General features: G+C 45.9%; 1 protein-coding gene across 3 annotated transcripts; it reads left to right on the top strand.

Annotated features, from left to right (window-relative positions):
• Positions 1 to 202: 202 nt before the first annotated feature.
• On the top strand, positions 203 to 23,664 carry COPG2 (COPI coat complex subunit gamma 2). Of its 3 annotated transcripts, none has more exons than XM_034062923.1 (24): positions 203 to 276; positions 2,283 to 2,335; positions 3,393 to 3,473; positions 4,421 to 4,492; positions 5,635 to 5,714; positions 6,816 to 6,891; positions 7,334 to 7,426; positions 8,523 to 8,609; positions 10,224 to 10,381; positions 11,265 to 11,398; positions 12,074 to 12,141; positions 12,975 to 13,163; positions 14,056 to 14,151; positions 14,556 to 14,799; positions 15,328 to 15,403; positions 16,072 to 16,175; positions 17,038 to 17,163; positions 18,447 to 18,509; positions 18,627 to 18,766; positions 19,328 to 19,499; positions 20,787 to 20,884; positions 21,550 to 21,688; positions 22,055 to 22,153; positions 23,152 to 23,664. In XM_034062923.1, exons 1-24 carry the CDS (start codon positions 240 to 242, stop codon positions 23,280 to 23,282), a joined length of 2,616 nt encoding a protein of 871 aa, XP_033918814.1. In that variant the 5' UTR covers positions 203 to 239; the 3' UTR covers positions 23,283 to 23,664. The 3 variants fall into 3 exon arrangements, with proteins under 3 accessions (XP_033918814.1, XP_033918815.1, XP_033918816.1); XM_034062924.1 differs by lacking the exon at positions 203 to 276 and adding an exon at positions 287 to 388 and having other exon boundaries at positions 23,152 to 23,463; XM_034062925.1 differs by lacking the exons at positions 203 to 276; positions 2,283 to 2,335 and adding an exon at positions 2,336 to 2,460 and having other exon boundaries at positions 23,152 to 23,463.
• Positions 23,665 to 24,103: the final 439 nt, after the last annotated feature.

A 24,103-nucleotide genomic window follows, 5' to 3' on the forward strand; every position in this document is an offset into this window, starting at 1 on the left:
GGCAGGCAGAGCCTAAACACCCCCCTACAAAATAGCGACGCGGCTCCTTTAAGGACCACCTTCACCCAAGAACCTCCCTCAGCCCTTATGGGGTCTCCCCTCACCTCAGCCGACTCTGGGCATTGAGCGACAGCCCCGCAGACCAATCAGAACGCAGAACGTTCGCTGAGGAGGCGGGACTTCCGGTGGGCGTCCCCTCAGCGGTGAGGCTCAGAGGGAAGAGGAAGACAGGCGGCGCCATGATGAAGAAGTTGGACAAGAAGGACGAGGAGTCCGGTACGGGGCTGGCGGCGGGGCCGAGCTGCGGGGCGGGGGCACGGCGGCACCGTCCTGTGGGCAGCGATGGTTAAGCGCTCAGAGCGTCCCGCTGCCTGTAGCGGCCGCTGAGGTGAGAAGGGTATAACTGCTGAGGAAGGAAGCAGCGTGTGGGATGTGCTTTCCGTGCCCAGGCCTTTGAGCCTCCCCCGGCTCTTCGGGACGGTCTGCGGGGTTCCCCGCAAGCCTGCGAGCTGTGGCTGGCTCTATTCCTGCCTCATAGCATGAGACGGAGAGGGCTTGGTTGGGGTCTGCACCTCTGCCTAGTATATTGGGCAGCAGGTGCTTGCAGGCGCTGGGGTTTGGGCTGTGTCAGCAGCGGCTGTGTTAAGGTATCCTGTGGGCGGGATAAAACCGTACGGTCAGGCAGATTTGTTGTGCATGAGGCCATCGCTTGCGCTTTTTTGGTCCATAAAATCTCATGGAAATTAAGTTTAGATTGCCTGTAGTAAGTGATGCTGCAGGTTGTGTGGAGACCTGATGCAGAGTATCCCTGCGGAGAAGGAGTTGGGCGTATTGGTCGATGAGAAACTGAACATAACCCGGCTTCAGTGTGTGCTTGAGCCCAGAACCCCACTGTGTGCTGGACTGCACCCCAAGAGCGTGAGCAGCAGCTCAGGGAGGGGATCCTGCCCCTCTTCTGCTCTTGGGGAGACTCCACTTGTATGACTGTGTGCAGTGCTGGTGTCCTCAGCATAAGAGGGTTGTGGAGCTGCTGGAGCAGTGGATTTGCCACGAGGACGATCAGGGACTGGAGCATGTCGCATATGGAGACAGGCTGAGAAAATTGGGGCAGTTGAGCCTGGAGAAGAGAAGCTGCGTGGAGACCTCAGAGCAGCTTCCAGTGTCTGAAGGGGGCTACAAGGATGCTGGAGAGGGGCTCTTCATCAGGGACTGTAGTGATAGGACAAGGGGTGATGGGATCAAACTGAAACAGGGGAAGTTCAGGTTGGAGATAAGGCAGAAGCTGTTCCCTGTGAGGGTGCTGAGGCGCTGGCACAGGGTGCCCAGAGAAGCTGTGGCTGCCCCATCCCTGACAGTGTTCAAGGCCAGGTTGGACACAGGGGCTTGGAGCAGCTGCTCCAGTGGAAGGGGTCCCTGCCCATGGCAGGGGTTTGGGCTGAATTATCTTAAGGTCCTTTCCAGCTCTAACCATTCTGTGATTCTGTGCTGTCTTGAGTTATCTGTTGCTGCTGCTGTTAGGTCTTCTGAGCCCACCTCGACTGAGATCTGTTTCATTCTCAGTTTCCTTTTGCTTTGGATGTAAGAACTGAAGAATAAATGAGCTGGAGGGAAAAGGTTAGAAGCAGTAGTGAGGGTTTGGAGGCATTTATGTGTCTGCAACAGCAGCTGTGAGGGCTGGTTTCACTGGCAATGTGGATTAGAAGGCTGCTGTCAGCTGCCACCAGAGAAGTGTCATCACCAATAAGTCATTACTCCCAAGGGCTGGTTTTGGCCCATTGAAAGGCTGAGGAGTTACAGGATGAGGATACTCTGCTGCTAATGATTTTGTGATGTGTGGAAGCCAGACTATGTTTAGAGTTTGCTGAGTAGCCCATTTTAGTGGAGCATTGCTTGACACAGTTCTGTTTCAGGTCCAGATCAGTAGCTCTGTCCTGATGCCTTTAGTACTTTCTGTGCCTGAAGGAATAAAAATATGGGCACTAGGGAAAAATAGAGTAAATGGCTTTATGTAAAGAGGGAATATTACACTGTTCTTCCTTACCTTGCAGCTATGTTAGTACTGCTCCCCCCACACCTTTTCCTCCTGTACCTGTGAATATACAGATCGGGAAAGTGGATTCAAAGCTGTTGATGGAGAATATGAGTTATTCCAAAAGGGATTTCACTGTAGCATGAGGTGTTTTTGTAAGGTTTAGGGGCTGTTCCTCCAGTTCATTTGTTGTTTTTTGTTTTTTTTTTGAGGAATACAGTTCCTTAACTGAGAGGTCTCTTTTGTTCCTCAGGTAGTGGCTCTAATCCTTTCCAGAATTTGGAGAAGAGTGCTGTGCTGCAGGAGGTATGAACGGTCGTCAGACTGTTGAACTCTTTTCCTTCAGAATGTGTTAGCAGCTTGAGGAAGTTCTGCAGTGCAACTGCCAAGTTTGAATGGCTAAATTCAAAGAGTTAATTTAAAAGCACAGGGTATGTAAATTAAATGCACATGGCTTGAGAGCAGCCCTGAGGGGAAGGATTTGGGTTGTTGGGTGACAAAACTCCCCGTGACCCAGCTTCAGTGTGTGCTTGAGCCCAGAACTCCCTCTGTGTGCTGGGCTGCACCCCCACAGTGTGAGCAGCAGCTCAGGGAGGGTGCTGAGGCGCTGGCACAGGGTGCCCAGAGAAGCTGTGGCTGCCCCATCCCTGGCAGTGTTCAAGGCCAGGTTGGACACAGGGGCTTGGAGCAGCTGCTCCAGTGGAAGGGGTCCCTGCCCATGGCAGGGGTTGGAGCTGGAGGAGTTTTAAGGTCCCTTCCAAGCCAAACCAGTCTGGGATTCTATGAAGTTAATGTCTGAGGGGTTTATGTATAGTAATTAGATTATCTGTGGCTTATGCCCTCCATGTGAACATGTGGGATCTCGGGGTGCTCTTACTGAAGAGGTGTCCTCCATGTTTCCCTGTGTTCATTCGACATCCTGTGTAGCAGCTTTTCCTGCTTCTCTTTGTGTTCTCCAGGAATAATTGCAAGTGTTGAAGTGAATCTGTTGTGAAATAATGCTGAATTTTGTTGGTTGCAAGTAGCTAAAAGAAGGAACTTAGTAATTTCTATCTTGTGTTCCTACAGCCTCCTCTCAAGTAGTGTTTGGCCTACAGATGCTACGGAAAGATTAAGCTGTTATGCTTTTATATGAAAGTATTTTTGCTAGTTCCAGAGAGTGGCCAGTTGTCATTAGCTCAGGCTGCTGCCCATCCAGCAGACTAAACATGCCTGAGCTGGATGACAAGAATATGTTTTCTGGGACACATTTTGAGAATGAAAAGCTACTTGGTTGAAAACAAATGGCTTTACTTTTTCTGATGAAAGAGGAATGATGATTGTTGGGTTACACTGTAATACTCTCTTTATGCTGTGTCTGTAGGCTCGTATCTTTAATGAGACCCCTCTAAATCCACGAAGATGTCTGCACATCCTTACCAAAATCCTTTACTTGCTGAACCAGGTAAGTGTTATAATTTCTTCCCAGCCAGAATGAATATTCCCAAGGCTAATATAAGGAAGAAGGTCTTTAGTGTGAGTGTGGTGAGGCCAGAGAAGTGGTGAATGCTCCCTCCCTGGCAGTGTTCAAGGCCATGTTGCACAGAGCCTTGAGAGAAATGTCTAGTGTAAGGTGTCCCTGCCTTTCGCAGGGAGTTGGAACTGGATGAGCTTAAGGTCCTTTCAAAGCCAAGCCATTCTGTGATGCTATGATTCTAATTTCTGATAGCTTTCAGGGTGAAAGAATTTCTGTACCTCTTGCTGACAGATTTAGGAGGTAGCTTTTTAAGGAGATCCAGAATGGGGTGTTTATGCTTTAGTATGATGTTCTCCCCTCTGACTTGCTGCTAACTGGAGTGAGATGCGTATCGCTGAAGCTTTTAATACTTTTTCCATGAGTACCAAGTGAGAGCTGCTGCTTGATCTTTGACCATCACAGCTGTGTGCAATTAAAGAGACACTTGTGTTTGCCCAGCTAAAGTGGGAATGACTGAGATGAAGTAAAACATAGGCCAAGAAGTGATGAAGTGGAAGGTGTCTTTTTGTCTGGGGCTAAATTAGAAGCATGATAAGAAGGATTTTCTTTAGCTGTCTATGTAGATCAGGTTTCCTGTGTATCAGGTTGTATTTAACATCAAAGTAGGTTGGACCTGTGCTGTTCAGTCTTAATTGAGTCAGCAAGTAGATCCCTTGTAGGCATGACACAAGTGAAACCAAGTAGCTAATAGTGGTAAATTTGGCAAGTACTCCCCAGGAAACACAAGGTGAGGGAGGAGTGGTTTGTAACATAAGAAAAAGCCTGGAAGCAAAGATCCTTGGTGTGTGGGTAGGTGTTAAAAATGGAGGCTGAAAGTTGGAGGCAGCTCAGTAACGATGGTGGTTTTTGTCTCGCATCTTCTGTGCTGTTTTCAGGGTGAACACTTTGGAACCACTGAAGCCACAGAAGCTTTTTTTGCAATGACCAGATTATTTCAATCCAATGATGTAAGTACCTGGTGGTTTAGCACTTGTTGCCTCCCTGCTTTTGTCTGGATTTGTGGTAACTACAGATTCCATCCAACTACAGTTGGATGTTGGGATGTGGGAGGTGAGCACTTCTCAGAACAAGCTCTGCACAGCAAGTACTTGCTGAAGGCAAGTCATGGTTTGGAAAGAAGTGACTGAATAATAACACACAGTTATTTTCTGCAGGTTGGTTTTGGTGCTGGGTTTATTCTTTTCTGCATTGAATTACTGTTTTAAAGGATGTGAATAATGACAAAAGCCGTGAATATCCAAATCAATATCATTTTATGACTGTTTCTTACACTTAGAAATAACCACCATCTGCTGAACTCAAAATAGAATTTAAAAGGTGCCTGTAGATTAAATCCAGCTATTCCCTAGAGCAGCTTCCTCTGTTCAGGAATCAGCCTGGAGTCAAGGGGTGAGAACATCCTAAAAAAGCTAGATTAAACTTCAGACTTAGCCCTGTGTAAATTCCTTCTCTGATTTCTTTTGCAGAGTGTAAGAACCCAGAAAGGTTTTACTGATTAATTTTTGTTCAGTGTAAACTGGCAACTCAGGTGTTCAGAGATTTGACTGAGGAAGGTTGAACATGGAACTGTGTTGGAACTACAGAGTGCTTGGGACCTTTCTCATAGGCACATGGTGGAATGGGGGGGGGGCAGCTAATGTAAATATGTTATTTGCTTTCCAAGAGATAAAGGGTCATTTCTCTTTGGATATTTGCTTTACAATAGCAAATAGACCAGAGGAAGTTTGGTTTAAAGCTTTTAAGTGATAACTGTGAGGCTTTTGCATTCAGATGTTTCACTTCTATCATGATTAACATGGATTTTTGGTTTTAGTTTCATCTTGCAAGATAAAGATATGTTTGTTCTCCTGATTTGTTTGATAACTGGGGAATAGCCTTACTGCCAGTTATCAAACACAATTTAACTTGTGTGCTTTGTACACAACTGCTTTATCTTTGTATAGAAGGGGGGAAGAGGGTGTTCTATTTAAAAGCTTGTTCAAATTGTTAAGTTGAATATTTAAACTTTTAAGTTCATTGAACTTTAAGTCCTGTAGGAAGTGTTTATTTATGCTTGCCATTAATAATATTCTGCACTACATTTTCACAGCAAACCCTTAGAAGAATGTGTTACTTTACCATCAAAGAGATGGCCAATATTTCTGAGGACGTCATCATTGTCACAAGCAGGTAGTAGAACCACAGACAGCACAGTATCAGAGCTCTGAAACAAGTAGCTGTATCTCAGTGTGTTTCTTTCAGCTGCTGTAATTCTGCATTATGAAGGATAATAAAGAAAAGGAGAGGAAACTGTCCTATGATACAGAGTATGTGTTAACACATGAAATGTTGATTTGTTCTTCCTGTGGTGTTACTCTTTACTAAAACGGCAAGAGGCTTGCCTGCAGTTTTGCAGTTGGGTGAAACTTCAGTTTCATGTGGGTTTCTTTATAGGGGGAGTTGGTTTTGATTCCTTTTAACTATTGGTGCTTGATGGTTTTGTCACACTAAGGCTGGGATTTCTGTTTCGCTTTGCTGTCAGAGCAGTTAGGGACAAGCAGAGCAATGGGCAGTTCAGTCCTCCAGCTGAGCTGTCAGGTTTTTGGACTGCAGGAGAGATGTTATAGTTGCTGGAGAGCAGAATAGGATCTCTGATGTGTTTGTGTTTTATTTTCTATATCTTTTAAAGCTGCTCAGCAACTGAAACTTTGCTGTTACGTAATTCAAAATGTCACATGGTAGAAAGAAAGCCCTTAGGAGAAGAACAGCTGAGCTGACTGAACCAGGCATGTGGCAAAAGTGTATTCTGAAAACTTAAGCATATTATTTTAAACTTAAACAGGGGAAGTTCAGGTTGGATATAAGGAAGGAATTATATAGTATGAAGGTACTGAGGCTCTGGCACAGGGTGCCCAGAGAAGCTGTGGCTGCCCCATCCCTGGCAGTGTTCAAGGCCATGTTGGATGGGGTTGGAGCAACCTGCCCTAGTGGAAGGTGTCCCTGCCTGTGGCCGGGGTTTGGAACTGAGTGATGTTAAGGTCCCTTCCTACACAAACCAGTCTCTAATTCTATGAACTGTGCATTTTGTAATGTTCTCCATTTGCACAGAATGTCCTGCTGTTAATTCTTAAGTAGCTGATTATTAAGAGGTTGTTTCTAGCCAGTACTAGAGCTCAGCAGTTAGGTGGTAACAGCTTGACCAACAGCTACATGAGATGAGGTTAATATCACTAAAAGAGCAGGCATTGGGGTGTTAAAGTGGTGTTAACAGAGTGTCTATGGTTATTTCAGTTTGACCAAAGACATGACAGGGAAGGAAGATGTGTACCGAGGCCCAGCCATCAGAGCACTCTGCAGGATCACTGATGTAAGTCCGGATCACATCTCTGTCACGGGAGAGATGAAGGGTGTATTTAAAACAGAATAAAATAGAAAAGTACTAAAATAGAAAATTAGAATAGAAAAGTACTCTCTTGCAGAGTGTATTGTTGTAGTGGTAATGGAACTTCTGCTGTAGGGAGGACAGCTCTGAAGCCTGCTGCAGATGTGAGGAGCTCTGTGGAGCTGGAGCACTGTAAAGATGGAGTGAGAGGGCAGGAGCTTTGGAGCTCTGGTTCCTGATTTGAGATTACTTTGCTGTAGACGTTCTTTCTGTCACTAAACCTTCAGGAGCAGGCAGCTGATACTCATCTGTCCTTTGCAGAACAGTTCAGGATGCATTTTGAATATGCTATATATGTATTTTTGCCTCCTACTGCTTTTATCCTCTGCTTGCAAAGTATCAACATTTCTCTTTTTCCCTCTCACAGGCTACCATGCTACAAGCCATTGAGAGATATATGAAACAAGCCATTGTGGACAAAGTCCCTAGTGTGTCTAGTTCTGCACTGGTGTCTTCCTTAGTAAGTAAAGCAGCAGATGATTGAGAATCTGTGTCTTGTGTTGTGGGTAGGAGGCTACTCTGCTGCATTTGTAGCTCTGGTTGGCCTTTGTTTTGTTCTTTCTTCTCTTCCTTTTGAGGTGTTTCTTTTCTTTCTCTTCTTCATTTGCTCACTGGAAAATAAGCAAGAAGTAGTGTCAGTGGAGTTTTGCTTTGTCTCAGGCAGACTCTGTCTTTTTGCACTCCTTTAATGTTCTCTTACCTTAGAGTACATCCATTATAATAGCTAAGTGCAAAGTGCTCCACTATCTCTCTATGCAGCCAGTGTAGGACGAGTTTCTCTGGGAGAGGGCCTTGTCAGTTTAGAGTAGTCAAGCACAGTGAAGACTATGGGAGCATCTCTTGGTTTGGTGAGAGTAACTAAGAAACAACCTGTGCTGTGGAAGAACTAACACATTTGCCTGTGAAAGAGTGTATGAGTTCTGTGACAGGCAGTAAAAGCAGTTGTCTTTGTGTTCTGCAAAAGAAAAGATCCATGAAATTGCTGCCCTGCTGCAATTCAAGATCATTTTGGCTAATGGATAGAGGGGCAAGATGAAGTTCACTCTGGTGTTCCTCCCTTATTTGGGAGAAAAGGCTGGAAAATATCTTGCTAGGTTAATTCTTTATTGAAGAGGAGAATACAAATGAGAGCATGGGTAGTCTAAGACTGAGATGTAAGAAAACCTGTGTTTATAAATATATAGAGGCTGGCTGTCTTGGTAAATCAAGAAGGCAGGAGGTAAAAGGTCCAGCTGAGATGGAATGAAGCCTCTGTCAGGACCCTGAGGGTGCAAAGGTGAATTAACTGAATTAATACTGACCTACAGGGAGAACTGTAGGCAGGTGAATTCTCCTCTTATTGTCTTCAGTCCCGTTTGAACATAACTCTCCAAGTTCCTTTTCTCTTTATTGAAACAAGTGCATCCATACAAAGTATGGATGTGAATTACCCTTTGTTACCTGTAGTACACAGCAAAGCCCTCAGTTGTCTCAAAGCCTTTAAAACAAGGCTTGTAGTACCTCACTGTGCTTGTGATCTTAGTTTGTCACCATTCTCCATTTGTGGCTTCTTCCAGCATATGATGAAAATAAGCTACGACGTAGTCAAGCGGTGGATCAATGAAGCCCAAGAAGCAGCTTCTAGTGACAACGTCATGGTGCAGGTATGTTAGAGGGTGGTTGCTTCAGGAAGCAATTAACACACTGGAGGGTTTTCATAGCATTCTGTGAGTTCTTCAAGTAAATTAAGGAGTTTTCCCTTTTTGTTTATTCTTTCAAAAATAACAGTGTTCAAGGCCAGGTTGGACACAGGGGCTTGGAGCAGCTGCTCCAGTGGAAGGAGTCCCTGCCTATGACAGGGGTTGGAACTGGGTGATCATAAGGTCCTTTCCAACCCAATTTTATGTTTCTCTTAGAATCATTGTAGGATTCTGACTGTGACTTGAGGGAAACAACTACTTCATAAACTCACAAGTTTGGTGAACCCAGTGCAAGATTCTTTTTTAGGAGGTGACTCGTCAGTACAGTGCTCTTGCCCTTTTCCTGCCAACCTTCTGAGGGCTGGGATGCCACTGACTGTCTCACAGTAGTTGTCACAGAAAGGCTTTGAATGCGTATTTTCAAAGAGCTTAAGAAATTATCTCTCTGCCACCCACACCACCAGCATCTCTTGCTTTGGCCTTCAGAACATTTGCAGTTGCTACAGGCCCATGGAGATTAGCCCAGATATCAGTAAGATATCCATGTTAGTGAAATTACAATTGGTACAAACACTCCAAAGAGCTGTGGAAATGGAGATGTTCCGTGTGTTCAATCAGTGTTACAGACTAACCATCAGAAACAAGTCTGTTCTTACGCAGTGAGCAGCTTCATTAATCATAGAATCCCAGACTGGTTTGGGTTGGAAGGGACCTTAAAGCTCCTCCAGTTCCAGCCCCTGCCACAGGCAGGGACCCCTTCCACTGGAGCAGCTGCTCCAAGCCCCTGTGTCCAACCTGGCCTTGAGCACTGCCAGGGATGGGGCAGCCACAGCTTCTCTGGGCACCCTGTGCCAGCGCCTCAGCACCCTCACAGGGAACAGCTTCTGCCTAAGAGCTCAGCTCAGTCTCCCCTCTCTTGGGCAGGTTCAAGCCATTCCCCTTGGCCTGTCCCTACAGGCCCTTGTCCCAAGCCCCTCTCCAGCTTTCCTGCAGCCCCTTTAGGCACTGGAGCTGCTCTGGGGTCTCCCCTTCAGGAGCCTTCTCTTGTCCAGGCTGCCCCAGCCCAGCTCTCTCAGCCTGGCTCCAGAGCAGAGCTGCTCCAGCCCTCACAGCATCTTTGTGGCCTGTTCTGGACTCACTCCAGTCTTATGACAAAAAACCCCAAATGCAAACAACTTGGCAACTAGATATATTCCTTTGTGCTTTTATTGTACATTTTTGTAAGGTCAGCTGTCATTTAAAGGCCTTGGGATATCCTGGATGTTGAGTGTACTGGAAATGTGTTACTGTGCAAGATAATTCAGCGAGCCTTTGAAGTTCTGACATTTAATGGGGAGAAAGGGGAGTAAACTCCCTTCATGGCTCTTCTAATTTTCAGGAATGCACTGAGCCTTTCTTATGGTGGACAGGAAGGGGAAGGAAATACTGCAGATACTTGTAACTTGTCCGGTTCATTTGAGGTTAGAGGGAATTTCAGCTAGGAAACGAATTACTAGCGCTCTTTTAGGTCTTGTAGTCTGGTGTTTCCCACTGAGGGCTGTATTCAATAGCTGCACATTTTTGTTTCTCATTTCCTAGTATCATGCTTTGGGGCTGCTCTATCACCTTCGCAAAAATGATCGTCTTGCAGTTTCCAAGATGCTGAATAAGTTCATTAAATCTGGCATGAAATCTCAGTTTGCTTACTGCATGCTGATCCGAATTGCAAGCAAGCTCCTGAAGGAATCTGAGGAGGGGTAAGTAAGAAGCAGTGTGTGAATTCCAAAACATTAGTTTGAGGTAAAGGGTAGCTGGGAAGTTGTGGGCTTTGAAGCTTGTGGAAATGTAAACATGGATAGGAACATAAAATCATAGAATTGTTTGGGTTGGAAGGGACCTTCTCTGTGCTGGAGAGTGACTCTTCATCAGGGACAGTAGTGATAGGACAAGGGGTGATGGGTTCAAACTGAAACAGGGGAAGTTCAGGTTGGAGATAAGGCAGAAGCTGTTCCCTGTGAGGGTGCTGAGGCGCTGGCACAGGGTGCCCAGAGAAGCTGTGGCTGCCCCATCCCTGGCAGTGTTCAAGGCCAGGTTGGGCACTTGGGCTTGGAGCAACCTGCTCTAGTGGAAGGTGTCCCTGCCTGTGGCAGGGGTTGGAGCTGGATGATCTTAAGGTGCTTTCCAACCCAAGCTATTCTGCGTGAGTCTGTGATTTCAAATGCAATAAGGTCCTGCCTGTATTTTGGGGATGTAAACGAGAGGATCTCTCCTATCTTGCCCTCTCATATTAGCAGAGGAGGGTAGAGTTACCTGATGAAATTCTTTTATCAGTGGATATTTGTTATAGAAATAATGTATTACATGTGATCATATATGCTTTATGGTAAATGATGCATGATTAATGGTAAAGTATTTACATCTAGAAAGCAGCATTTCTAGCCCAAAGAAGATAATGTCAAGATGAATAGTTTGACAGTAAATAGAATGATTAGAGCTCAAGCATGAGTTGAGTAGTGTGATGGCCTAGGAAAAATGAAAGCCAGTGCATTAGGTGTGCGAGTGAAGTTCTCAGAAATGCAGTGTTAGTGGTTTGTGTGTAATTCAGCATCATTGCTGCTGTGAATCCTCTTTTGGTTGTAGGCACGAGAGTCCACTGTTTGACTTCATTGAGAGCTGTCTGAGGAACAAACATGAAATGGTTATTTATGAAGCTGCTTCTGCAATCATTCATCTCCCAAACTGCACAGCCAGGGAGCTGGCACCCGCTGTTTCAGGTTGGTCATGGAGTCCTTGGTACCACTCAAGCAGCTGAAAGGGTGGCAAAGCACATAAGAGACAGCACAACATAAATACTGGACTCAAACTGTGAATTTCCTGATTCTTCCCCAGTTTGAGGGCTTTGGGATGAGAAGCACATTGATCCCTTTTCCCCATTTCCTTCAGAGCTTATGGGAGCAGGCATTAGAGGTGTTGCTTTCATTTTTCCAGGTGCAGGAAGGTAGATGAAAATTCTATAGGCCAGATGTGCCACAGGCAGCTGTGCAAACCAGCTGTTACTGATGCAGGATGGAAACCAGGAGGTTATTTTGAACTTCCTTGTGAAGCCAGGAATAAGTTATGGGTTGAGCCACACGAATGTTTAGCAGAGTGTAGCTGAACGTGGGTACATTGGACTTCCCTCTCTATTCCATTTCTTTCAAAGAGACACAATCTGATTTCCTGCTGCAGTGAATTCTGACTGAGCTCTTTGCATTGCCAATATCAAAGTGGTGGCTCAAGGCAATTTCCCTTACCTCATCTGATTGTGAGGGCTCTCCCCTTGTGCTGCCTGCACATTCCAGGTGCCTAGATTTGCATTGCTGGGACCTGGCATTTGTTAAACAGTCTCTGCTCTGTAGCATCTTGTTGTGAGTGACTTCTCTTCCTTGTTTTTCTTTCCTCTTTTTCAGTGCTGCAGCTGTTCTGTAGTTCTCCCAAACCTGTGTTGAGATACGCAGCCGTACGGACCCTGAATAAAGTGAGTGCTGCCAAAGCCTTCTAAATAAGCAGAAACCTCTGAGCATCAGGGGAAGCCAGCTTCAGTTCCTAAGGGTGTGTTACCTCAAGTAGAGATACTGCTCTTATGATTACTTGGAAATCCTCCATGATGGAGAATTGATTTGTCCATGCCAAATCTCCTGGTGTGCTGGAAATGTTGTCTGCATCCAAGCTCTGTTTGCTCCTTTCTGGACCACAGAGCTATATGTAGGTTGGTAACTTGTGAGCTGCAAGGAAGCAAAGTCTCAGATATTTAATAGTGTCAAAAGTGTGAGTAGGAGGTGTGTGAAGGAAATAGCATTCTAATGTCAAAGCTGCACACAGCAGAAACAGTTTGTGACTGTCAAACTCACCAACTGTGACTTGGAGTTCATTTGAAACACTGAAACACAAGAATGTGAGCTTTGATTGCATCCTGCCAGCAGCAGTATGATGTAGGTTTAACTGCAATCCTTAATCCTTGCCCCATCAAAAGCTTTGAATTTTAGATGTTGTAAGAACACATGGGGATAGAGCAAGGGGGAAAGGCTTTAAACCAACAGGGGAGATTTAGATTAGGTATTGGGGAAAAGCTCTTTAAGGGTTATAAGGCTCTGAAGAGGTTGCCCAGAGAAGCTGTGGCTGTCCCATCTGTTGCAGTGTTCAACACCAGGTTGGACAGGGCTTGGAGCAGCTGCTCCAGTGGAAGCTGTCGCAGCCCATGCCAAGGGGTTGGAACTAGAGGAGCTTTAAGATCCCTTCCAGCACAAACCATTTCATGATTCTGATCCTACATTATTGCTCCCATCTAGTTTGGAATTGCATTCCTTGCAGGTGGCCATGAAGCATCCATCTGCAGTCACTGCCTGCAACCTGGACCTGGAAAACCTCATCACTGACTCCAATCGCAGCATCGCTACTCTCGCCATCACCACCCTGCTGAAGACAGGCAGTGAGAGCAGTGTAGACAGGCTCATGAAACAGATCTCTTCCTTCGTGTCAGAGATATCAGATGAGTTTAAGGTGTGGCATTGGAGGCCTCTGCTCTTTCCAGCTGCAGGTTTTTCTCCCATTCTTGTTATTATGAAGCTTTTCCCTTTTGTTAATCCTTTAGTGGCTTAGTCTGATAGAGCAAAGCCAGCTTGAAATTCAGAAGGTGTTTTCCAACTGAAATATGCTGGGTCATTTCCTTCCACCCCTCCAAGGAAGGATAGATGTTGTTTGGTAGATTTCTGGTTCCTGTGCAGTGTCTTGCAAACTGTTGTGCTGCTTTCTGGTTGCCCCTTTGGAGAGGAAGAAGGATTTTAACTGCTGTGGTCGAGTCTGTATCACTTCAGGTGTGATAGTTGGGAGATAGGATGAATGACAAGTTCGTATAGTGACTAATCTTTTCTAAGAACTTGGTTAAGGATGGTAGTTGACTTATACCCATCCCTTTTACACCACGGAGTTGCCTTGAAGAGCATGTCTCTACTAATAAAAGGCATATAGTAAAGGATAGTATGTCTCCACTGAGTCAGTTTCCACTAGTGAGCCTTAAGGTCTTGTGTTTATGAGAAAAGGAAATGGGGATTAGAGAAATTTCAAACTGCAAAGAGTGTTAATGACAAATTGTAACTACTTCAGGTAGAATTAAGTCAGGATCATCACTGGACAGAGGGAGGAAGTGAGGGGAAGCTTTGAATTAAGGGAGTCTATCCGAAGTCACAGTCCTCTAATAGAGCCAGGTCTTGCACCCTGCCAGCACAGGGGTCTTAACACTCATGTTGAGACTCCACCACCTGATTTGGATCCTTGTACATTAGTGTCATCTGGAACTGTGACAACTTAAGCTAGTGAGAAGTGTGTGTTCTTCATAGGCTTCATTCTTCATAATAAATGGATGTGACTAATGTCCTCCTCTGTTGGCTTGCAGGTGGTGGTGGTCCAGGCTATCAGTTCTCTGTGCCAGAAGTACCCTCGGAAGCACAGTGTTATGATGACCTTCCTCTCCAACATGCTCAGGGATGATGTATGTGGGTGATGCACCAACTTTTCTTTCTGTAGTGATGGGTTGGAAGCTCTACTAATGTGTCAGGTGGAAGGAATAAACAATCTGCAAGCATGAAGGGTCTTTTCCATCTTATGTCAGTGTACAGCAATGATGGGGCCTGAGTGATTAAGTGACCTTGCTTATCTCATGGGTCAGACTTCTCTGTACATCAGCAACTGATTGGAATTGATGCTTAGATGTGCCTCTGTGGGCACGGGGGGACTAGGAAGACTTTGTTAGGTCAGCCGGCACTGCTCCTCTGTTCTCTGGATGTACAATAGTTGTTCTTCTTAATGGCAAGAAGTAGTTGAAGTGTGAGGGGAGCTGAGCAGCACTGAGGTCTGAGCTCTGCTGGGTCAGTGTCCTTGTTTTTCCTTTCCCAGGGTGGCTTTGAGTACAAGCGAGCCATTGTGGACTGTATAATCAGTATTATTGAGGAGAATCCTGAGAGTAAGGAAGCAGGCTTGGCTCACCTCTGCGAGTTCATTGAGGACTGTGAACACACTGTCCTGGCCACGAAGATCCTGCACCTCCTGGGCAAAGAGGGGCCAAGGACTCCATCCCCTTCCAAGTACATCCGCTTCATCTTCAACAGGGTGGTGCTGGAGAATGAGGCTGTGAGGGCTGGTGAGTTCAGTTCATGTTTGGTGGCTTCATGTCTGCTGGAAATCTCAGGGCTGAAACTGGGTTTAGGAATGGGAGGCAATGGTTATTCCACAGGCATTGTGAAGGTTGAGCTCTTGAATGAGTCACCTGTGAAGGTGGTTTTTATCCTGCAGTGTGTTTAATCTCCTCATAGAGAATCACGGAGTGGTTTGGTTGGAACAGACCGTAAAGCTCATCTAGTCCAGTTCAAACCCTTCTCCTTTTAAAAGGAGAGTTCTCATAGAACAGAGTTGCAGTGCAGCTAAGACGAGAGAGCTGGGCTGTTCATCCTGGAGAAGGCTCCAGGAGACTTTAGGGCAGCTCCAGTGCCTAAGGGAGCTACAAGAAACCTGGAGAGGGGCTTTGGACAAGCACCTGTATGGACAGGACAAGGATAATGGCTTTAACCTGCCAGAGGGGAGACTGAGATGAGATGCCTTGAATCATGACTCCGAGGATGTGTTTGTGTATAGCTCTTGCCCATCTGACATCTCCCTGTTTACCTCTCAGCTGCTGTCAGTGCACTGGCCAAGTTTGGTGCCCAGAATGAGAATCTTCTTCCCAGCATCTTGGTGCTGTTGCAGAGGTGAGTGGACACGGCTGTACCTGTGCTGAGCTTCTTGGTGACACTTGGTCTGGCTCCACAGAAGGAGCAAGGTCAGATCTGGTCAGGACTTTGACTGGGGTTGCCACAACATACCAGTTGAGGAGTTGGGAGATGGTTCCCTTCAGCCTTCCTGTCTGGAGGCAGCAAAGCACTGCTGGAGATGTGCAAGTGAAAGATGTGATTAGAACACCTGATAGTAAACTCTGAGAACATTCCTCTGCAGGTAATAAATCTGCGTTCCTATGTGTACACATCTTTTTGCATCCCTTGAAGCAAGAAAACCTATTTCCATGTTACCCATGAATAACATTTGTGTATGGCTGAGTAGTGATGCCATACACCATGTGACAAGTTCCTGTACCTTGGCTAGATTGAACTTCATAAGGTTTGGAGGTTTATATTTTATAAACTAACGAGTATGCATGGTGTTAACAACTCACACATCTCCTTTAATCTTGCTTTTCTGATGTGACACATTTAAATTTCAACTACTGTGTTGTAGGAACAATTTTTTTGTCTACTTTGAATAGCTGTTGAGGGATCTCAGAGCATCATTGCAGTATAAAGTCCAATCTTGATGCCATTTCTAACTCAACTCTTCTGATGTCCTCAGCTGCTGACTGCTGTCCTCTTGTTCCCCAACACAGATGCATGATAGACAATGATGATGAAGTTCGGGACAGAGCAACCTTCTACTTGAATGTCCTACAGCAGAGGCAGATAGCACTGAATGCTGCCTATATCTTTAACGGTCAGTGATGGAAAGGGTCATTTATGGGCTGTTATTTAACTTTATTAATGGGAGGGGGGCTTTGCTGTAATCGTTTTCTCTAATGTAACTTGTTTCCTTTATAGTTATTCTGACCCAACTTTTTTTTTTCTGGCCTAAGTTCTTTCTTTTGAGGTACTGAAAATGGCAAATTTGCCAATATATGGGAAGGATGGTGTAGCAAGTGGAGAAAAAGTATGAGCTAAGCTTTTCTCATCATTGCTTCTTCCATCACTCACATGGGACAAGTTTCTTAATCTTGGCTTGCTCGTCTCCATTACAAAGTGAGGATGCCCCATCTTGTTGCCAGGGTTGGTTATAAAACTGGTTTATGGTCTGTAGTTGAGTCCATGGGAACAGAGTATTCAACACAGGTGAGACGACTGCAAGATGACTTTTCTGGAGTGAACTGTTCACACTGCAGTTCTCTCTGGAATAACAACCTCCTGTGTCATGTGCAGGGCAGTGTTTTTCTGCTATCCAGCATTGTGAAGTACTTAGTGTGTGTTTGTGTTTACTGAGACACAAACATGCTTTCGCCAGCTTTTTCTTAGCTGAAGTCCAAACTGCATGTAGCTGTAAACTCTAGACTCCTCACAAGAGTTTCTCTTCAGCCTGAGCCAATGGACAGGCTTCAGAGAAGAGCTCTTTAAATAACCTTTCTTGCTTGTATCTCAAGAAGGGTGTAAGTAAGACACAGGTAAATTTTCAGACTGGGGCATCTTACTGCTTTTGGTGCAGTAGGCCATCCAAAATTCACTCTTCCCATGTAAACCCTATTGCCCTGGGCCTGTGACACTTCCTGATGCTAAAACTGCCTTTTCCTGCCTGTGTTTATTTGCAGGATTGACAGTCTCTGTTCCTGGGATGGAGAAAGCCCTGCACCAATACACACTGGAGCCTTCTGAGAAACCTTTTGATATGAAAACAGTTCCACTGGCTCCTGCAGCAGTGTTTGAACAGAAAGCAGGTAACACTCAGGCTAACCAAGGCCAGGTTGGAGCCAGGGGCTTGGAGCAAGCTGCTCCAGTGGAAGGTGTTCCTGCCCATGGCAGGGGTTGGAACTGGCTGAGCTTTAAGGTCCCTTCCAACACAAACCACTCTGGGGTTTGGTGTTTAAATAGGCCATGGACAAAACTGTAAGCATTCTTGTTGCCATAGTGAAAGTTGGTGTCTGTAAATCGGCTCCATCCCAGTAGGCTCAGGCCAAGACATGTGGTGGCTCAGCTAAACAGGGTACAGCATCACTGGCTTAGCAGAAACCTCCCTGATCCTCACAGACAAAGGAAGAGAGCGCTTCTTCCAAAGAAACATGGGTTGGCAAGAATGTGGTTGTTCTGTTAGTTTTGTTGTTAGAGAGGAGTTTGTACCTAGATCAGCATTGGTTAGTGGATACATTCCAGGAGTGCTCAGCCACTTCACTGGCTTTCTTCAGTGTTCTTGCACAGTTCTTCCACTCTGACTTTGTACAACTCAAAGAGGTTGAGGGGCTTTTCCCCCTTCTCCTCCTTCTTCCAGCCATTTTTATCAGTATTTTGCACTGAAGTGTGCTTTTGCCATAGAATCATAGAATCCCAGACTGGTTTGGGTGAGAAATCACCTTAAGATCATCCAGTTCCTACCCCTGCCATGGGCAGGGGCACCTTTCACCAATCTAGCCTTTAACACTGCCAGGGGTGGAACATTTATGACTCCTTTGGGCACCCTGTGCAGTGCCTCAGCACCCTCACAGGGAAGAACTTCTCTACATCCAACTAAAATCTTCCCTGTTTCAGTTTGAACCTGTTACCCCTTGTCCTGTCACTACATTCTCTGATGAAGAGCCCCTCTCCAGCAGCCTTGTAGCCCCCTTCAGACACTGGAAGCTGCTCTGAGGTCTCCATGCAGCTTCTCCAGGCTCAACAGCTCCAGAGTTCTCAGCCTGTCTCCATACGGGAGGTGCTTCAGTCCCTATGGCCTCCTCTGGAGTTGCTCCAACAGCTCCATGTCCTTCTTATGCTGGGGTCACCAGAACTGCACACAGTGCTGCAAGTGGGGTCTCGTGAGACCCAAACACCTCTCCTCTTTTCTCCTTACAACCCAGTATTGCCTTGTGGTAAAGATATCTCAGTATGTATGTGTGAGGAACCAAACTGGCAAAGGTTCACAGCAGGATGTGTGCAACACTTTGGGTTAAGGAGTTTGAGTTATAGCAGCATTTAAAACTCCTGAATGATGTAGGTGACAGCACAAAGTGTTTGTTTCTTCTTCCAGAGATTGCCCTTGTCACCAGCAAGCCTGAGAAAGTTGCACCTTCACGGCAGGATATATTTCAAGGTGAGACAAGAACAGTGCGTCTCCAGTGCTTGAAGTGTTGGGAGGATGTTAACAGGTTAGGAGGGAGCAATGAACAAGCCTTTCACTAAGTATCACCTTCTTTTCCTTTCTGCCTAGAACAACTGGCAGCCATTCCAGAGTTCAAGGGCTTGGGCCCATTGTTCAAGTCTTCAGAGCCAGTGCACCTCACAGAAGCAGAAACAGAGTATTTTGTTTGTTGTATTAAACATGTGTTCACAAATCACATTGTTTTCCAGGTAAGAGAAGCTACATGCTTTTGCCTGGGTGCAATTGGAGTTGGTCTTTAATCACAGAGTCACAGAGTGATTTGGGTTGGAAGGAACCTTAAAGCTCCTCCAGTTCCAACCCCTGCCACAGGCAGGGACCCCTTCCACTGGAGCAGCTGCTCCAAGCCCCTGTGTCCAACCTGGCCTTGAACACTGCCAGGGATGGGGCAGCCACAGCTTCTCTGGGCACCCTGAGCACCTCAGCACCCTCCCAGGGAAGAGCTTCTGCCTTCTATCTAATGTAAATGAAGTGTAAGTAGTGCCCTGGGGAGTACAGCTTCTCTCTTAGAGGAGCTGCAGTGTAGAATTAAGGGTGTTTCTGCTTCTTTCCTTAACAATCAAATAAGCATGGGGGTTATGATGCCATGTGTTAAGGATTTCTAGTGAAACTGGAGAGAAGAGCTGATTTTGAGAACAGCAGCTTCTTCAACAAAAGTGGGAGTCTGCTTTATACTGTGGATTTGAGGGGAAAAGTCTTGATTAGGAATGTTTCTTCCATGTTCAAGTCCTTTTCAATGTATTCTTCTGCAGTTTGATTGCACAAACACCTTAAATGATCAGCTGTTGGAGAAAGTCACTGTGCAGATGGATCCATCAGATGCTTATGATGTGATCTGTTTCATCCCAGCACCCATCCTGGCTTACAACCAACCGGGCATGTGTTACACCCTCGTTCAGATCCCGCAGGATGACTCCACTGCAGGTACCTGTTGGGAGGGAGTTGTTCTGCAAAACACATCCCTCAAATGGAGCTTTGGGAGAACAGAATTAAATGTTGAGGTTGGTGGGGTTTGGTGACCACATTGAGATTCTGGAACTGACTGTTTCTCATGTGTCATGTGCTGGTTTTCATGTAGAACTTGTGTTTGCGCAAAATACTATACACAAGTTTTACAGCATGGTGTAAACCTTTTGAAATAATCAAAGGTATGTCTGCAAATGGGATGTTGAAGAGGATTGCAGAGGTAATAGGAATTGGTGCAGGTAATAGGAAATGGAATTTACTGCCTTCAGTCAGTGAAAGGAGAAGATTTGAAAACACGGATTTTTGTTGTACTCAAAAACAGAATCAGTGAAAGGAAAATGCAGATAGAAAATAAAATAACAGTAGTCTGGGACTGATAAAACTTCCCTTTGTTACTGTTATTCACACTTACAAGAAACTTCATTGGATGTAGACTCCCAGACTGGTTTGGGTTGGAAAGGACCTTAAAGCTCCTCCAGTTCCAACCCCTGCCACAGGCAGGGACCCCTTCCACTGGAGCAGCTGCTCCAAGCCCCTGTGTCCAACCTGGCCTTGAACACTGCCAGGGATGGGGCAGCCACAGCTTCTCTGGGCACCCTGTGCCAGCGCCTCAGCACCCTCACAGGGAACAGCTTCTGCCTAAGAGCTCAGCTCAGTCTCCCCTCTCTTGGGCAGGTTCAAGCCATTCCCCTTGGCCTGTCCCTACTGGCCCTTGTCCAAAGCTGCTCTCCAGGTTTCTTGTAGCTCCTTCAGACACTGGAGCTGCTCTGGGGTCTCCACGCAGCTTCTCTTCTAGAGGCTCAAGAGCCCCACTGTTCTCAACCTGTCAGCCCATTTGCAGTTGGTTTAGCATGGCTCGGCTCATCAGCAAGGGGGTTTCTTGGTTATCCCTTTAATACCAGGGAAGATTAGAACTAGTATGAACCCTCTGACCTGTGGGGTTGGCTCAAGACCCATTTCTCAGAAACCCTTTGCAGAGTTTCTTCTGTGAAGAGATTCCACTGTGGGAGGCCTGAGCTTGTTACATTATGGCCCTGGCATACTCCTCTTCTGAGATCCTCCGTTGGCCTTCATCTTAAACCTGGGGAGCCTGGTGGAAATACATACGCAGCTGAAAAGTCCTCTGAGCACATCTGTGCCTCTATCTTCTGAGGCAAAGCTGATGTAGATTCCTCCAGGTCTCGTTTTGCTTGAAAAGAAGGAGCTTCAGTACCACTAACCTACAGGCTTTTCTCTTCTCCCCAGTTGCTTGTACTTTCAGTTGCACAATGAAGTTCACTGTTCGAGACTGTGACCCAAACACGGGTGTCCCAGAAGAAGATGGCTACGATGATGAGTATGTGGTAAGTTCAGAACTTGTTTTAGTTTCATACAGTTTCCTTTCAGATTTAAATCTGATAGGAGAGAGCAGCAAACCTGCCTGAAACATCACATACTGTAGCTCATAACTTTAGGTCCTTCCTCAAAACCTTCCTCCTGTTGTGCCCTATGGAGAAAGGACTTGTTGGGTCTGGAAAGGAAGGGAGGAATAAATTCCTTAGTCTGTTTTCAGAGCTCCAGCCCAGTCTCTCCCAGGCATTTGTACTTCTGTTGATTGTGTTCATGTTATTACTCATGGAAATATAAGTCAGATCACAGGGAAGTGCCTGGGTTTGGGATTTGGATGAAGCAAAGGCTCCTTCTGGATGCTGAGTGTCTCTCCTCAGCTGCCCAGTAGAAGCTATAATGGGCTTTGACTCCCAAGTGATGACCCCATTTTCTGCTCTCTTTTAGCCTCACACATGTTTGAGTAAATGTGTTTAAGCTTTATAGATAACCACCATAAATACCTTTTTTCCTCTCTACTTTTATATGCTGTTATTATGTGCTTGTGCAATTAAAGCAAGGCATGCCAGGGTTCTCTTGGCAAAATGCTGCTGCCCCTCTCTTTGTCTTTCCCTAAGATGAGGATCATTTTTCTAACTCCTTATATTCTGTAAGCCTAAAATCTCCTCTGCTTTTCTGTCAGTTGGAAGACCTGGAGGTGACCATGTCTGATCATATTCAGAAGGTTTTAAAGCCAAACTTCGCAGCTGCATGGGAAGAAGTGGGAGATGACTTTGAGAAAGAGGAAACTTTTGCACTTAGTTCCATTAAAACCCTTGATGGTGAGATGATCTCTCCTTGTTTATGGGTGACCCATATAGTAATTCTGGTAAATCTGCCACGCTGGGGATCTATTTAGTGTGTAGGAGGAGAACTTGGTGCCTTCCAATGGGAAGTCATGTCCCAAACCCAAGGTTTTGTGTTGCTGTGCTGGCATTCTAGCGAGTGGAACTTTGGCATTGCTCTCCCGAAGCTGGGTGGAGGAAGGGGTGGGCTCCTGGGCTGTGCAGACAGGGCCAAGTAGGAGTATTGATGGGGCTGCAGTCAAGCTCCTGAATGGAAATGGTTAAACCCACATGGGTGCTTAGAGGAGAAGAAAGCTTGGCACTAACCTGGAGGTAATTCTCTTCCTCAATCTCTGCATGCAGAAGCTGTCAATAACATCATCAAGTTCTTGGGCATGCAGCCCTGTGAGAGGTCAGATAAAGTGCCAGAGAACAAGAATTCTCACACGCTCTACTTAGCTGGTAAGTACTCACACTGCAGGACTCCATGGCCCTGTGTCCCCACAGGGTTTTACTAAAGGGAGGGGAATGGGCTGGGAGATTCTGCTCTTACTTTGAGAGGTTTTTCTCTGTCCTGATCAGAATGGATGTATTCTGCCAATGGGAATGGTAGTGAATCCTTTGAATGAAGAACTTTCAGAGCAGACGCCTGACTAAGTTCCTTACCTGTGCTTATCTTGGAAGGAGATTCTTAGGACCATCTTACAGACACATCCTGAATTGACCTGCAGTACCCACAGCTTCTTACAGAATCCTGGAGTCATTTAGCTTAGAAAAGACCCTTAAGGTCATTGAGTCCAACTGTTAACCCATCACTGCCAAGGCCATCACTAAACCATGTCCCTAAGCACCACATCTATGCGTCTTCTAAATCCCTCCAGGGATGGTGACTGCAGCCCTGCCCTGGGCTGCCTGTTCGAATGCCTGAGCACCCTCTGGAGCAGGAATTGTTCCTCAGCTCCATCTAAACCTGCCCTGGTGCAGCTTGAGGCTGTTTTCTCCTGTCCCACCCCTTGTTCCTTTGGAGCAGAGGAAGCAGAGCCTCCCCCCCCCCCCATGGCTCCATCCTCAGAACTATTTCTCCCTTAAGGGCAAGGGCACTGAGCCAGTGTACTGGCCTTGCAGTGTGTGTGGCCTTCTCAAACCAGAAGTGAGCTTCAGCTGCCCACTTCCTGCTTTTTACCTATTTAAGTCATCCAAGCCCTCCAGCAACACTTGGTGACTCTTAAATTACAGCATTATCTGTTATCTTTGGTTTTGGCCATAAGAGCTTAGGAGAAGTTGGGGGTTTGGGTGTTTGTCATTTCCCCCTTCTTTGCAACTGGCATAGATTCACTGTGTCTGTTGATGGCTCCTGGGTTAGGACTAGATCACTGAGCCTCTCCTAAAGTGATGTCTGCAAGAAAATCTCTTCAAGTCCTCTTCTAAAGCCACCCTCAAACATTGCTTTGTCCCCTCAGGTGTCTACAGAGGTGGCTGTGATGTGCTGGTGAGGTCCAGGCTGGCACTCGGAGATGGTGTCACCATGCAGGTGACTGTTAGGAGCAAAGAAGAAACGCCTGTAGATGTCATCCTGGCTTCTGTAGGCTGAGTGTTACAGCACGACTGTGGTGGAAACCCCCTTAGCAAGCACTGGTTGGGTATTTACCAGCTCTCAAGCAGCCTGTCTGCCCTTCTGCATGTAGTTTTTACTCCTCCATTTGGTATATTTTGTACGTTACAGTAGTGGCAATAGGTGGCTGGAACTGAGCCTTTCCTATGTCCCTTCCCTTGTTGTCACTTACACATTCCCATCTAACTTACTGCATCTCTGGCCACTTGCAGTAGAGCAGGGAAGGGAAAAGAGGCAGGTGGGAAGAAAAATGGCATCAGACTTTTGTCAAAATTGATTTTTATTAACAGAAAGTAAGCCCTGGTCCAAGTGGTGGAATGCATCTGAAGTACTGGTAATAAAATAGACATTTCTTGTTCTAGTTCTGGCTGTTTCAGTACAGAAAAAAATAGGCCATGATGGCTGCTTACTCAGAAAAAGCCCCTTATTCCTAAATGGATACTAAGAAAGTTCAAACATAAGCAGTTAAAACCCACACAGTCTCCAAGTTTATGGTATCCTGTTGCTCATCTCCTGTGTTCCACATGGAAAAATCAGTGTACAGAGAGAGACTAATCTTCACCTCCAAAAGCATAGTCAGTGCTGAGCCTTGTGTTTATAATCCCAAACACTGGTGTGTGAAATATCCCATATCACAAGCTGGGAAGAGACAGGGAAGGAGGGACCTTATGCTAACTTCCTTATGAGGGAAGTTCCACATCTCTGCTGATCTGCTGTTTCTTCAGTTGTCAAGTCAGGGTGAGGAAGCAAAGAAGGAATACTGTTTCAATACCACTTTAAATACCTGTCCTACATCCCTG

This window comes from Melopsittacus undulatus, chromosome 5 (genome assembly GCF_012275295.1).
Source record: "Melopsittacus undulatus isolate bMelUnd1 chromosome 5, bMelUnd1.mat.Z, whole genome shotgun sequence".
NCBI classification, from domain to species: domain Eukaryota; kingdom Metazoa; phylum Chordata; class Aves; order Psittaciformes; family Psittaculidae; genus Melopsittacus; species Melopsittacus undulatus.